General features: G+C 41.8%; 1 protein-coding gene across 1 annotated transcript in view; it reads left to right on the top strand.

Annotated features, from left to right (window-relative positions):
• Nucleotides 1–9,490, top strand: part of OPHN1 (oligophrenin 1) — a 628,143-nt gene extending 618,653 nt beyond the window's left edge. Inside the window, exons 22-25 of the mRNA XM_004380093.2 lie at nucleotides 1,436–1,601; nucleotides 2,696–2,746; nucleotides 7,894–7,938; nucleotides 9,402–9,490. Coding sequence (XP_004380150.1) covers nucleotides 1,436–1,601; nucleotides 2,696–2,746; nucleotides 7,894–7,930 — 254 coding nt within the window. The 3' untranslated portion in view covers nucleotides 7,931–7,938; nucleotides 9,402–9,490. The remainder of the gene's footprint in view (nucleotides 1–1,435; nucleotides 1,602–2,695; nucleotides 2,747–7,893; nucleotides 7,939–9,401) is intronic.
• Nucleotides 9,491–13,024: the final 3,534 nt, after the last annotated feature.

Below are 13,024 nucleotides of genomic sequence, written 5' to 3'. Positions count from 1 at the left end.
GGATTGTTGATTCTCTGTTTGGCTTAGTTTTTCGGATCTTTGTTGTGGAGGGACGGCGTGGTGCTTCTGCCTAGAGCACCATCTTGCCGGAGTCTCCTACATAGAGTAAATCTTAAAACAATATTGTATGGATTAAATTTAATATTTTTACATTCACCTTAAACATTTTTGTAGAAAGAAAATTGAATGAATATCAAGATCTACTTATACACTTGCATAGTTGCACATTTTTATTTCAATATAGTCTTCTCAGGCCATGAGCATTTTTTGTGAACTTTTAAAAATTTAATAATTTAATATGTATATTTTTCTTTTGAGATGATCCAGATCCCTATCAGTTTATGGATAATAACAGTAATAGTTCCCATGGAATCGACTTTGACTCATGGTGACCCCCTGTGTGTCAGAATAGAACTGTGCTCTGTAGGGTTTTCAGTGGCTGATTTTTCAGAAGTAGATCACCAGGCCTTTCTTTCAAGACACTTCTGGGTGGACTCAAACCTCCAAACTTTCAGTTAGCAGCCAAGTGTGTTAACCATTTGCACCACCCAGGGACTCCTTATGTATATAATAGGTACTGGATAAATGTCTGTAAGTATTGAATAGTTTGCTTAACCTTTGTGGTTGGGTTCAACTTTTTGCTGTTATGATGCATATTTTTGTGCCAATTGCTTTTTCTTATTTTTTCTCTTGGGTTAATTCCTTTGGTCATGTTCCCCAAAGTGGAATTACTGGATCAACGAGTATGAACTGTCTCATGAGTATGATTATGCATTTCATCCACATTGTGCCAGAATACTTGATGGCTATCTGGTTTACCATTTACAGTGCCCATCAGCAATATGTGAGTGCACCTGTTTCACCATAGTCCTGCCAGAACCATTTTATTAAAATTATTTATATTTATTTTGTATTGAATGACCGGGAAACTAGAGAGGTGGAGGCAGGACAGCAAGTTAGGACGCTGCTATAAAGGTCAAGGCCTAAATGATAAGGACCTGGATTAGGGTGGTAACCGAGGTAATTTAACAAATTCAAATTTATCATCAAACCTTTACTAAGCACCTACTATGTGCTAGGCACATATTAGTACTAATAAACTGAACATATTAGTATCTAATTTAATCCTCTCAATACCTCTGTAAGACGATATATTACTGATCTTCATTATATAGATAAGGAAACTGAGGCTTAACAAATTGATGTGACACACCCAAGCTCAAATAAATATGATGTTCGAGAGCTGGGGTTCAGACATAGACTTTCTGAAAGGACAGCTGCTGGAAGAACTACAAAAGAAAAATCCAGAGTTGTTGACCAAGAAGAAATGGGGGCCAAGGGAGGTGGTCCCGATAACTCCAATATTAGGTGCCTGCTTGTGAATATTGTTTCGTTTGGATAACCATCAGATTCCTGTTGTTGTTCTTTCTTCCAGGGGACTCTAACAGTTTTAGCAAAGTACGGCCTCTAGGAGAAAAGCCAACCATCCTCCGTCCCCCGGTGAGGCCTCCAGACCCTCCCTGTCGAGCAGCTACTCCCCAGAAGCCAGAACTAAAGCCAGATATTGTGGCTGGCAGTGCAGAGGAGATCCCATCATCCGTGTAAGTAGGGTTCTTCCTCAACCATGGCCTAGTGGTAAAAGGTCTGACTTAGGCTACCAGGAATGCTTTCAGGATCACCATATACCGTTGTGAAAGTTGTACAGTGCACAACCCTGGGGTCATCATTCACTTCATAGTCTGGGGGAATATCACAGGCCAGCCCTGTTTGGAATGTTCCACTCAACACCCAAGGCTGAGAGATGGCCTAAAACCAAAGACTTTAAACCTTAATACTTGTTGGAGGTATATTTTTCTTAGATACCCAGATGTGTGTAGGGTGATATGATTATCCTCTGATTTATACTCTCTTGGCTCTGGAAATTTTTTTCTTATTTTATTGTTTTTGCTACTGTTTTCAAAGTAATTTAATGAACAGATTTGTTCATTGTACTTGTGCCTTGAGGCTTTTATTTATTTATTTTTGGTAAGTATAATGGTATGATTTTCAAAACTCTTCCAAAATGACTCAAGTTCTCCAGAGAGCCTCCTGCAGGGTAAGAGCTGAGCTGACATCTAGCAGGCCTGAAGCTGGGTTTCAAGTCAAGGAATCAGAGAAGGAGTGGCTAGGATAGGGCAGCAGTTCTCAGGGATCAGCCCTGCTTGGCCACAACTAGCCTGACCACCGTCTCCTCAGCCAATGACTAAGACCCCTCACTGTATACTGACTCTTGGTTTTCCCTTTTCTTGTGTCTCTTATTTTTCCTAATTATAAAATGAGAGGAAAGAAGAAGAGCAAAGCCTCCACAGCTGCAACTAATTGACTAAGTGTATTTACAAAATACCAAAAATTATACTTTGAAATCAAAGATTTGCTTTACTTTTTCCCCAAGAAAGACCTGAATAGACAATATATTTAGACCATTCTGGACCAGAGGGGGCAGTGTCAGCCATGGCCTTGGAGGTACCTGTGGACTCTGGGCCATTTCTCATTTTGCTATTTGGGTTTCTCCTTAGACCCAGATCCTTTACTAGTAAAGACAGGGCCTGGCATCAGTAGCCCATCTGGTTCATAGGCTTTTGTTCCTTCCATTGGCCATTGGTTCTCACACCTATTCCAGAGCAACTCATGGGACTTGGTTTTCTTCTGTTTGTAGGGTGGCTTCCAGGACCAGGTTCTTTGAAACAGCCTCTCGGAAAACAGGAAGGTAAGAGACACAGGTGACAGAAGAGAAACCAAATCACTTTTTAAAAATGCATATTGAACATCCTATTTGTTCTCACCCTCATAGTCTCCTTTTCTTTCTTGGCTCAGTCTGTCTCTCTGTGTTTGTCTCTTTTTTTTCTTTGACTGTCTCTCCAACTCTTTCTGTGCCTCACCCTGTGTCTCTGTCTTTGTCTCTGTGCTGTGTGCCTCTCTTCCTTTCTGTCTCTGGGTCTCTCTGGCTCTCTGTCTTTGTCACTCTGACTATCTTTGTCACTCTTTCTCTCTACTTGTCTCTTTCAAACTCTGTTTCTCTCTCTGTCTTTATTTTTCTGACTCTGTCTGTCTCTCTGCCTCTGTCTCTGTCTTTGCATCTATCTCTCTCTGTTTCATTCTTTCTGTTTCATTCTTTCTGTGTTTCTGTTTTTCCCTCCTTGTGCCCCTCTGTCTTTGCTTTATCACTGTAAATGTTGTCTCTTTGCCTCTCTGACTCTGTTTCTCCATCTCTGTCTCTCTGCTCCTTTCTCTCTCTCATACACATAGCACACACATACAGTGGAGTATTGCAGAAACTTCATACCCATTGTAGGTCTTATTTTTTTGTTACTTTACTTATTTACTTCATTTATTTATTTGTTTCTTTACTTATATTCTAAAAGAGCTGCTGACAGAGATATGTAGAATACAACAATCTAATATAAACATCCTTAGAGTAGGCAAGGCTCCCATTTCAGAGGTAAACATTAGCCTTAGGCAGTGACTCAAACTGGCTGCACATCTAAATTACCTGCAAAACACTGAGGACAAAAACCACAGATTCCTAATTTCCTTTCTAGACCTACTAAAATTGAATCTCCAGGAGTGGGGCCTGGGAATCTGTTTTTTGTTTGTTTGCTTGACTGATTTTGTCTTGTCCTTCTTTCCTCCTTCCCTTCCTTCCTTCTTTCCTTCCATCCTTCCTTCCTTTTTTTGGTTAGTTTGTTTTAAATACTCCTCCAGTGCTGGTGTAGACTGCCCAAGTCCTGGTATTTGGTACTCTTTGGACTAGAACACCTGGAGAAATAGTTGCTTAGCTTTCAGGGATTCTTCTGTGAATTTGCTTCAAGTTGCTTATCAGAAAGTTTGAAATTGTGCTTTCTAGCAGGTGACAGCAATGTAAGTAAATCTTCCAGGTGGCCAGTTAAAAGCAGAACAATGTGCCTTTACCCACAGTGGAGCTAGGGTAGGTTTGACCTCTTTTACTCAAAATTGTGGGACCTAACTCACTAGGACATGATTCTACACAGCAGGCCACCCTAGCTCTTCTTTGCAGTGAGCCACAGGAAACCCTAGGCTAGGCCAAATTATCTATAGACAGTCATTTGTAATTTATAATTTGTAATTTGTCATTTTTTCTACCATAACAGATGAAAGTGATGTCAAAGTCCCAAATTTCTCTTTCTGACAGCATAAAGATAAAAATTTTTACCTAGGAAGTTTTTAAAGCAGGTTGAATCAAATATCTACCTTGAATAAAAAGAAAGAGAAAAGAGAGAGAGAGAAACCATAATACTCTTAATAAGGTACTCATCTATAGCAGTACCTCTTCCCGGTGGTCCTTCCTTACCAACCCCCCTCCCTCAGGATAAGCCCTTTGAGAAATAAATACCAAGGAAATGGAATGAAGTAAATTGGAATAAACAGAATGAACTGGGGATGGCTAAAGGAAAGCTTTTTAGACAAGGTGATGTCTGAGCTGGAGCTTTAAAGGTGAGTAGAAATACACAGAGAAATGTGGGGGATTGATCTGTAGCCATTGACAGGGAAACTGAGGCATTGAGAAGGGTAATATGTAAGAGCATGAACAAAGTTCAGTGGACTCTCTTTTTAATTTTTTTATTGTACTTTAGATGCAGGTTTACAGAACAAATAGTTTCTCATTAAACACTTAGTACACATATTGTTTTATGACATTGGTTAACAACCCCACGACATGTCAACACTCTCCCTTCTCGACCTTGGGTTCCCTATTACCAGCTTTCCTGTCCCCTCCTGCCTTCTAGTCCTTGTCCCTAGGCTATTGTGCCCCATTTGTCTCATTTTGTTTTATGGGGCTATCTAATCTTTGGCTGAAGGGTGAACCTCAGGAGTGACTTCATTACTGAGCTAAAAGGGTGTCCAGGGGCCATACTCTCAGGGTTTCCCAGTCTCTGTCAGGCCAGTAAGTCTGGTCTTTTTTTGTGAGTTAAAATTATGTTCTACATTTTTCTCCAGCTCCGTCCCGGATCCTCTGTTATGATCCCTGTCAGAGCAGTCAGTGGTGGTAGCCGGGCACCATCTAGTTGTACTAGACTTAGTTTGGTGGAGGCCGTGGTTCAATGGACTCTTTAAGGCAAGTAGACTTCCAGTAGGGAAACTATAGCCAAACTGGTGTTGAGAACAAGGAATGAATAGTAACCACTGTCTCGGCTTTGTCAGCCAGTGCTCAATGACGCCTCAGCCCAACCACCTCCTAAGGGGGTTGTCGCCAAAGCAGGCACTTCAGGCTGGATCACCACTCTACCCACCCTATGTCTAGGCCTCTGGAACCTAATTTCTTTGTTTATTTGTTTATTGCTATTGTTCATAATATACATAGCAAACCATACACCAATTCAATGGTTTCTTCATGTACAACTCAGTGACATTGATTACTTTCTTCAAGTTTGTGACCATCCTCACCTCCTTTTCTGAGTTGTTCCTCCCCCATTAACATAAGCCCATTGCCCCCTAAGGTTCTTATCTAATCTTTGTAGTTGCTGTTGTCAATTTGATAACATATAGATAGTTCTTAAAAGAACATAATGCTCAAGGCAGACATTTTTACTAGTTAAGCTAAACTATTGTTTGGTTTTAAGAAGACTTCAGGGGATATTTTTTGTTTAAGGTTTAAAGATTATCTCAGGGCAGTAGTTTCAGGAGTTCATCCATCCTCCATGGCTCCAGAAAGTCTGAAATCCATGAGAATTTGAAATTCTGTTCTGCATTTTCCCCCTTTTGATCAGGATTCTTCTATAGAATCTTGATGAAAATGTTCAGTAATGGTAACTGGGCACTATCCTTTTCTTGTGGTCTCATGGCAAAGGAGGCAGTTGTTCATGGAGGCAATTAGCCACACATTCCATTTCCTCCTCCTATTCCTGATTCTCCTTCTTCCTCTGTTGCTCCAGGCAAATAGAGACCAATTGTGCCTTGGATGGCCGCTTGCAAGCTTTTAAGGCACCAGGCATGACGCAGTGAACTATAAGGTAGAAGAGAAGCACTAAACACGTTATTAGGCTAATTAACTGAGATGTCCCATGAAACCATGTCCCTAAACCTCCACACTGAGGAACCAAATCCAATGAGGTGTTCCTTATCCTCAGATTCTCTCTTGACAGAAGTCTAGGTAAGACTAAGTTAGGTACAGCTGCCCTCCAGTATGTCACGAGCCACCATCCTAGGTATCCACAGGTTTCTCCTACTCAGAAGGAAAGCACCTCTTCTGTCTAAGCCCCCACCCTGTAACTTACCCCTTGTATTAGTATATCCACATGGTAGCCACTGGTCAAGATTCTCCAATAACACGGTTAACCCCACCTATGGACATTATTGCCAAGATCTTCTCTTGTTTCTAATGAAAATGATGATCTGTTAGACCTTTCCCCTGCCCCTTTTTGCTTCCCATTTGCACACCTGGTTGTTGCCTGATATTTGAATGATATCACTCCCTCACTTATCTCCCTTCCACCAATTTAAAAAAATATATAAATAATTCAAAAGAAAATGAGTAGTGGTTCTTCAAGAGGGCAAGAGAGGGGAGGACATTTTAGGGAGACAGAACAGTTTATGCAAGACAGGTTGAAGTAATGATTATTGTTCCACTTTGGCTAAAACATGAGGTTGAGTAGAGGGAATTGTAGCTGGAGATGAAGCCAGGAAGATGTATTGGGGCCAGATCATGAAGACCTTGTATGACACACTAAGGCATACAATCTTAGTGCTATAGGCCGTGGAAATCAATGCATATTCAGAGTTGACTGAGTTGTAAAAAGATCACTTTGGTAGTAATGGGGAAGTTAGCTTTGAGAGTAAAGACTGGAGGCAGTGAGACCTTTAGGAGACTAATCTTCCTGGCAAGAGTTGATGAGGCCCTGATCTATGGAATTGTCAGTGGGAATGGAATGGAAGGGACAGATTTGAGGCAGACTCAATAAGACTTTGCTAGCTTTTCAAACATAGGGGATTGGAGAAGGATTGAGAGAGAGGAGTCTAACTTGGACAATTAAGTAGGTGGTTGAATCATTAATCATGGATTAGCAGGTTTTGTAGGAAAGTTGGTATGTTCAATTTTAGACACAGTGATTTTGAAGACACTGTGGCACATCCAGGTGGCTGTCCCTGGATTTAGATCCAATGGGTAACTACAACTTAGATTAGTGGTTGGAGCTGGACCTATATAGATTTAGGGGAAGAACTGTTGAGTACAGCCACTGTACAATTCCAGAAGGGCCCATTCACGTATACTACAATGTAAATGGTAGCCATTTGGGAGGTCTTCATTATTTGGTGGTGATTGAAACCATATATGGGACTAAGATAACTCAGGGAATAGGTGTAAACAAACTCAAGAGAGAAAAGAAAAACAGAAGGCTTAGGACATATCTCTGAGGACCAGCTGTTATGTGGGATGCTCTGCCCACCCCCCCCCCCACCAGCTGTCCCAAGACAAGGCTAATTTAGGACTGATCTAAGCATGTCAAGAGGCTGGACAAGGCTGATTCGGTTTTCAAGGACAAAGGAGGATTCATCTTTCACATGGCACTTGCCCTGCCTCCTCGCCCTTCTTCCTATTAGAGATAATTAGAGGCCTCTCTGGGCTCCCGTAGGCTCCCATCGTCTGGCACTCAAAGAATTGTTCTGGCACCTTAAAGATGTCTTCCTATTTGAGCAGCTGCTTTCTCTGAAACTTGCCAGAGAATAAGCCCAGCCTGTAAGCATGGAGCTAGATGCTTTGAAACATCTGAACAGAAGCACTTCCCTATTTTGCAAATGTCTTCCTTTCTGGCCTGGAAGGGTCACCATCCCTTGCTTTGCTTTTCCAGTCCTAATTTCTAGATTGTTAGTGAAATGTCTTTCCTCCTTTACCCACAGTTCGTCTCAAGGCAGACTTCCTGGAGATGAGAGTTGAGGCCACAGGTATGTAGTCTCCCCTTCTGATTAAAGAACCTTGTTCCACAGAAGTTTTCTTTATGGGATCTGAGTTTTTGAGGACTGGAATACCATGTAGGTTCAGAGGGTGGGAACTCACTTACCTCCATGCCTCATTTCCTTGTAATTATGTGACCCTTAAATTTAATGCCTTCCAATTCTGGGTTTCTGCATGTTTTTAAGTCTCTTTCCTCTTTCCTTTTCCTCCTCTCATAGCCAAACTAAAGTGTAGTTTCACAAATTGTCTTTGAACCCAATTCATTAGAAATCCTAGGCTGTGACATTTTGGGCAAGTTCTGAGAGAAAGACTCTGAGCCTCAATTTCCCAATCTGTAAAATGAGAAGGTTGAAACCTTCCAATTCTGACATCCTTTGAGTCTGTAAGGAGACCAGTAACCTCCCTTTTAGTGTTATAACAGATGTCAAGAGTCCACCTTAGTATCTGTAGAGGGACTTCATTTCCTCAGATCAAGTCACCATTTCAGTTTTACCCACCTGAACCTTCATCCCTACTCCTTTATATTTGTCTAATGCAAAGCACATCCTGTATCTTATTTGATCTATATCACATGCCAGAAGTAAGGAGAATAATATATATTTCAGCTCAATTAATAAAGGAACTGGGGTTCAGAGGCAATAAGTGACTTGCTAAGGTGACAGGAGCCATGGAGGTCACAGAAATTCCTTTTTCTAGCTAGGAATTCTGATTGCTTGACTATCAGTTTACTGGCATGACATGAACAGATATACAGACAAATGAGATCCAGATATCTGGATCTTGGCTTTCCATGTTCTTCTTAGCCTTCCTTTTCTTCCTGTCACTACCAGTCCTCAGAGGTCCATGGGTAGATAATCTTCTTATCAGCTGAGAAGGAAAAGCTTATCTACCCCCAAGGAGGTGAAGTCCCAGTAAAAGAAAGGAGTTATTATAGAGCTGTAAAGGCAGTGGCCATGCTGAAGGGGAGTAATCTCAGAGGTTCTAGTATCATGTTTCTGCTTCCCAAGGTAGACTTTTTTGGGGATTAGAGTTAAGGCCAAAGGCATAAAGTCTCCATCTTGTTTCATGGGGTCTGAGTTATTAGGGCCATTTCCTAGCCAACCTCTGTGTTTCAAAGATTAGCTGCCAATTGTAGGATTAGTTATCAAGATGTACCTCACTGTTCAGTAGCTGGTAAGTGCTTGACCAAAACCAAAAAACCCAAACCCATTGCCATCCAGTAGATTCTGACTCATAATGACCCTGTAGGACAGAGTAGAATTGCCCCATAGGGTTTCCAAGGCTGTAAATCTTTATGGAAGCAGACAGCCACATCTTTCTCCCATGGAGGGGCTGGTGGATTCAAGCCACTGATCTTTTGGATGACAGCCAAGCACTTTAACCACTGTGCCACCAGGGCTCCTAGTGCTTGACCAGTCCTAGCTAATTCCCTACTCTCTTCTTTTCCTTTCAGGTTTTAAAAACCTTGGCCTTCGGAGACCCTTTCCAGCTTCTGAAATTCTTCAAACACTTGCGTGCTGAGTAATTTTGTGCTGAAGAGCAGCTCTTTACTGGCCTTGCACCTTCAAGTTCTGGAAGGCTATAAAATAAGGGGCACATGTCCTGGACACATGTTTATTTCTCTGTATTCTGTCTTCATCCCCTCCGAAGGTCTGTCTTAAATCCTGTGAGGAGAGATCTTACTTATTCTCCTGTAAGACTGTGAATGACCGGACTCCCTCAAGCCAGACTCTGCAGAAACCAAGATATTCAGTGACTGAATTGAGAGGGAAGCCCAATTTTCAGCTCTTCTCTAAGCTTCCTGTCTCCTCAAAGGCCACTGAACTCTGATAAAGATTTGGCACTAAAAACTGATCTTAGGGGTTTTATCCTGAGTTAAAGGCCCTGGTGGTGCAGAGGTTAAGAGCTTGGCTGCTAACCAAGAGGTCAGCAGTTTGAATCCACCAGCTGCTCCTTAGAAACCCTGTGGGACAGTTCTATTCTGTCCTGTAGAGTCAGGATCTACTCAATGGCAACGGGCTTGTCTTGGTTTTGACTTGGAGCCATTGCTTACCTTGAGGGTAGAGGAGCAGGAGCATTTGCTGAACATTGGAAAATCTTAACAAATCTCTTACTAAGGATATGGACGCTAGTGCCAGGTTGAAGCTCAGGCACTGCAGTGTGTCTTCAAGAGCCTGTTTACTCCTTTGTGAAGCCCCCACAACTCCTTCATGTGGACATAGGAAGGTGGCCTTCCTGCTCTTGCATTCAGCCACTTAGGACAAATCTGCAAAGCATATATGACATGTCAAAACCTATGTCTATTTGAATTATTCTCCTTCCTGTTTTCTCCTGACAGCTTTCTTTCCAAGTAATCAAGAAAGAAACAAAAGCTGAAAACATTTATTTTAAAAAAGCAGACTGTGAGGCAGGGCCAAGATGGCAGAGTAGTCAGATGCTTCCTATGGTCCCTCTTACAACAAAGACTTGAAAAGACAAGTGAATCGATTATATATGACAATCTAGGAGCCCTAAACATCAAAGGCAAAGTTGAGGGAACGAACTGAGTGGCGGGGGAGGGAGAGATGTTTCAGAAGCAGTGAGGAGTTACCAGACCTGATCTGGTGGGAACTGGTACCCTGCAGCTGGCACACACAGACAGGCAGTGGCACTCAGGACGCATTTTCCACACTGGGAGAGACTGAGTGGCGGAGAGTTTACTCAAGACTCCAGAACCAGTGAAGAGCGGTGCTCAATCAGCAAAAGATAAGTACATGGGTCTAACCACCTTTGGGAAAGACCTCTCTCCCATTTACCTGCCCCCCTCCCTGCTCTGCACTGGGTCCTGGGTCAGCTTCAACCATTGCCACATCCCCAGGGCTGGAAGTAAGGACCCGTCACACACCCTGAGCCATTCTCCTGACCTTGGAGAGGGAACAAATTAACGAACAGGAATAAATAATCTGCCAGCTCCCCTAAGCCACGAACTTAGGGTAGGTGCAGCTCCTTTGCCTAGGCACAGGCATAAGGGATCCACAGACTTTGAATGTCTTTCACCCCTGCATAGACTTGTGTGGGCCCATTTCAACAGCATAGGCCTTCATTAGCACAGTACAACACGGTATATACCTGAAGCCTAACTTCAACTGTCAGCTATATGGTGGAGTGGCAGGTTCATGACATTTGACACCACTCTGCCCATTAATCAGGGTCCTCACCTACCCACATCAGGGGCCTAAGGACTGGTGACCACCCACGCCACCTAGCCACCCACGACAGAGGTCCAAGAATAAGTGTTGCCTCCCAGTCCTTACAGCCAACAGCATTGGGTGCCCCTAGTCTGGCTGCAAAACCCACCCACCTACGCTCTGTAGGGAACAGGAACATGCTTTCCTCCCAGACACTCAGGGGCAGCTGTTAGCCCCCTGCCTTGCTCAGTGCATGACCCCCTACAGCACCCAGATACCTGTGCCTACACCAATTACCCCTGCCAATCTAAGACTGTAGGTGAGAGCCTGCACCACACACTTGGTGACCAACTACCTGCACATGAGCTGAATCCATACAAGAAAAGTAAACGGACTCCTGGGCTCACATACCTGGTAACAGATCTAACTACCTGGTGACAGGACGTTAGAGCTTCAAAGGCGCCAATAATCAAACTAGCTCACACGAGCAGCCTATTTGGACATATCAAAACAAAACAAAACAAGAAGCTAGGAAACAGTAAGCAAATATAAAATAAATACAATAAATTATTGATGTCTCAGAGACAACAGTCAATATCAAATCACATAAAGAGGCAGACCATGATGGCTTCAGCAAACTCCCAAAACAAAGAATCAATAAATTTTCAGGAGGAAGAGAACTTCTTGGAATTACCAGAAATAGAATACAAAAGATTAATATACAGAACACTTCAAGAAATCAGGAAGGAGATCAGTAAAAATGCAGAACACGCAATAGAGGAACTTAAGAAGGTTAGAGAAGAGCATAATGACAAATTTAACAGGCTACAAGAATCCATAGAGAGACAGCAAACAGAAGTCCAGATGGTTAACAATAAAATTTCTGAATTAGACAACAGAAAGTCTTAGGAACAGAATTGAGGCAGTGGAAGTCAGATTAGTGAGACTAAAAGCACTTGACATGAACTTATTTGAGGAAAAATCAGACAAAAGAATTCTAAAAAATGAAGAAACCCTAAAAATTATGTGGGACTCTTATCAAGAGGAATAAACTACAAGTGACTGGAGTACCAGAACAAGGGGGGATAACAAAATACAGAGAAAATTGTTGAAGATTTGTTGGCAGAAAACTTCCCTGATATCCTGAAAGATGAGAAGGTATCTATCCAAGATGCTCATTGAACCCCACATAAGGTAGATCCCAAAAAAAAGTCACCACAACATATTATAATCAAACTTTCCAAAACCAAAGATAAAGAGAGAATTTTAAGAGTGGCCAGGGATAAACGAAAAGTCATCTACAAAGGAGAGTCAATAAGAATAAGCTCGGACTACTCAGCAGAGACTATGCAGGCAAGAAGGGAATGGGATGACATCTATAAAGCCTTGAAGGAAAAAAATTGCCAGTCATGAATTATATATCCAGCAAAACTGTCTCTCAAATATGATGGCGAAATTAGGGTATTTCCAGATAAACAGAAGTTTAGGGAATTTGCAAAAACCAAACCAAAATTTCAAGAAATACTAAAGGGAGTCCTCCAGTTAGAAAATGAGCAACATCAGATAACAACCCAAGAATAGAACCCAGGACAGAGCAACCAGATATCAACCCAGATAGGGAAGTCACAAAAATAAATCAAAGCTAAAACACTGAAAACAGGGAAACAGAGAAGTCAATATGTAAAAGATGACAACATTAAAACAAAAAAAGAGGGACTTAAAAATGTAGACATAGATTTTTCTTATGGAGAGAAAGTGAAGGCGATATAAAGAAATAAAAGACTGGTATAAACTTAGAAAAATAGGGGTAAATATTAACATAACCACAAAGGAAACTAACATTCCTACAAGCCAAAGTCAAAAACTAGAAAAATATAAAGACTTAGCAAATACAAAATCAACAACAATG

Source organism: Trichechus manatus, unplaced genomic scaffold, assembly GCF_000243295.1.
Source record: "Trichechus manatus latirostris isolate Lorelei unplaced genomic scaffold, TriManLat1.0 scaffold00070, whole genome shotgun sequence".
Classification (NCBI taxonomy): Eukaryota; Metazoa; Chordata; class Mammalia; order Sirenia; family Trichechidae; genus Trichechus; species Trichechus manatus.
The sequence above is the reverse complement of the archived record's forward strand: the minus strand, read 5'-3'. Positions and strand labels throughout refer to the sequence as shown.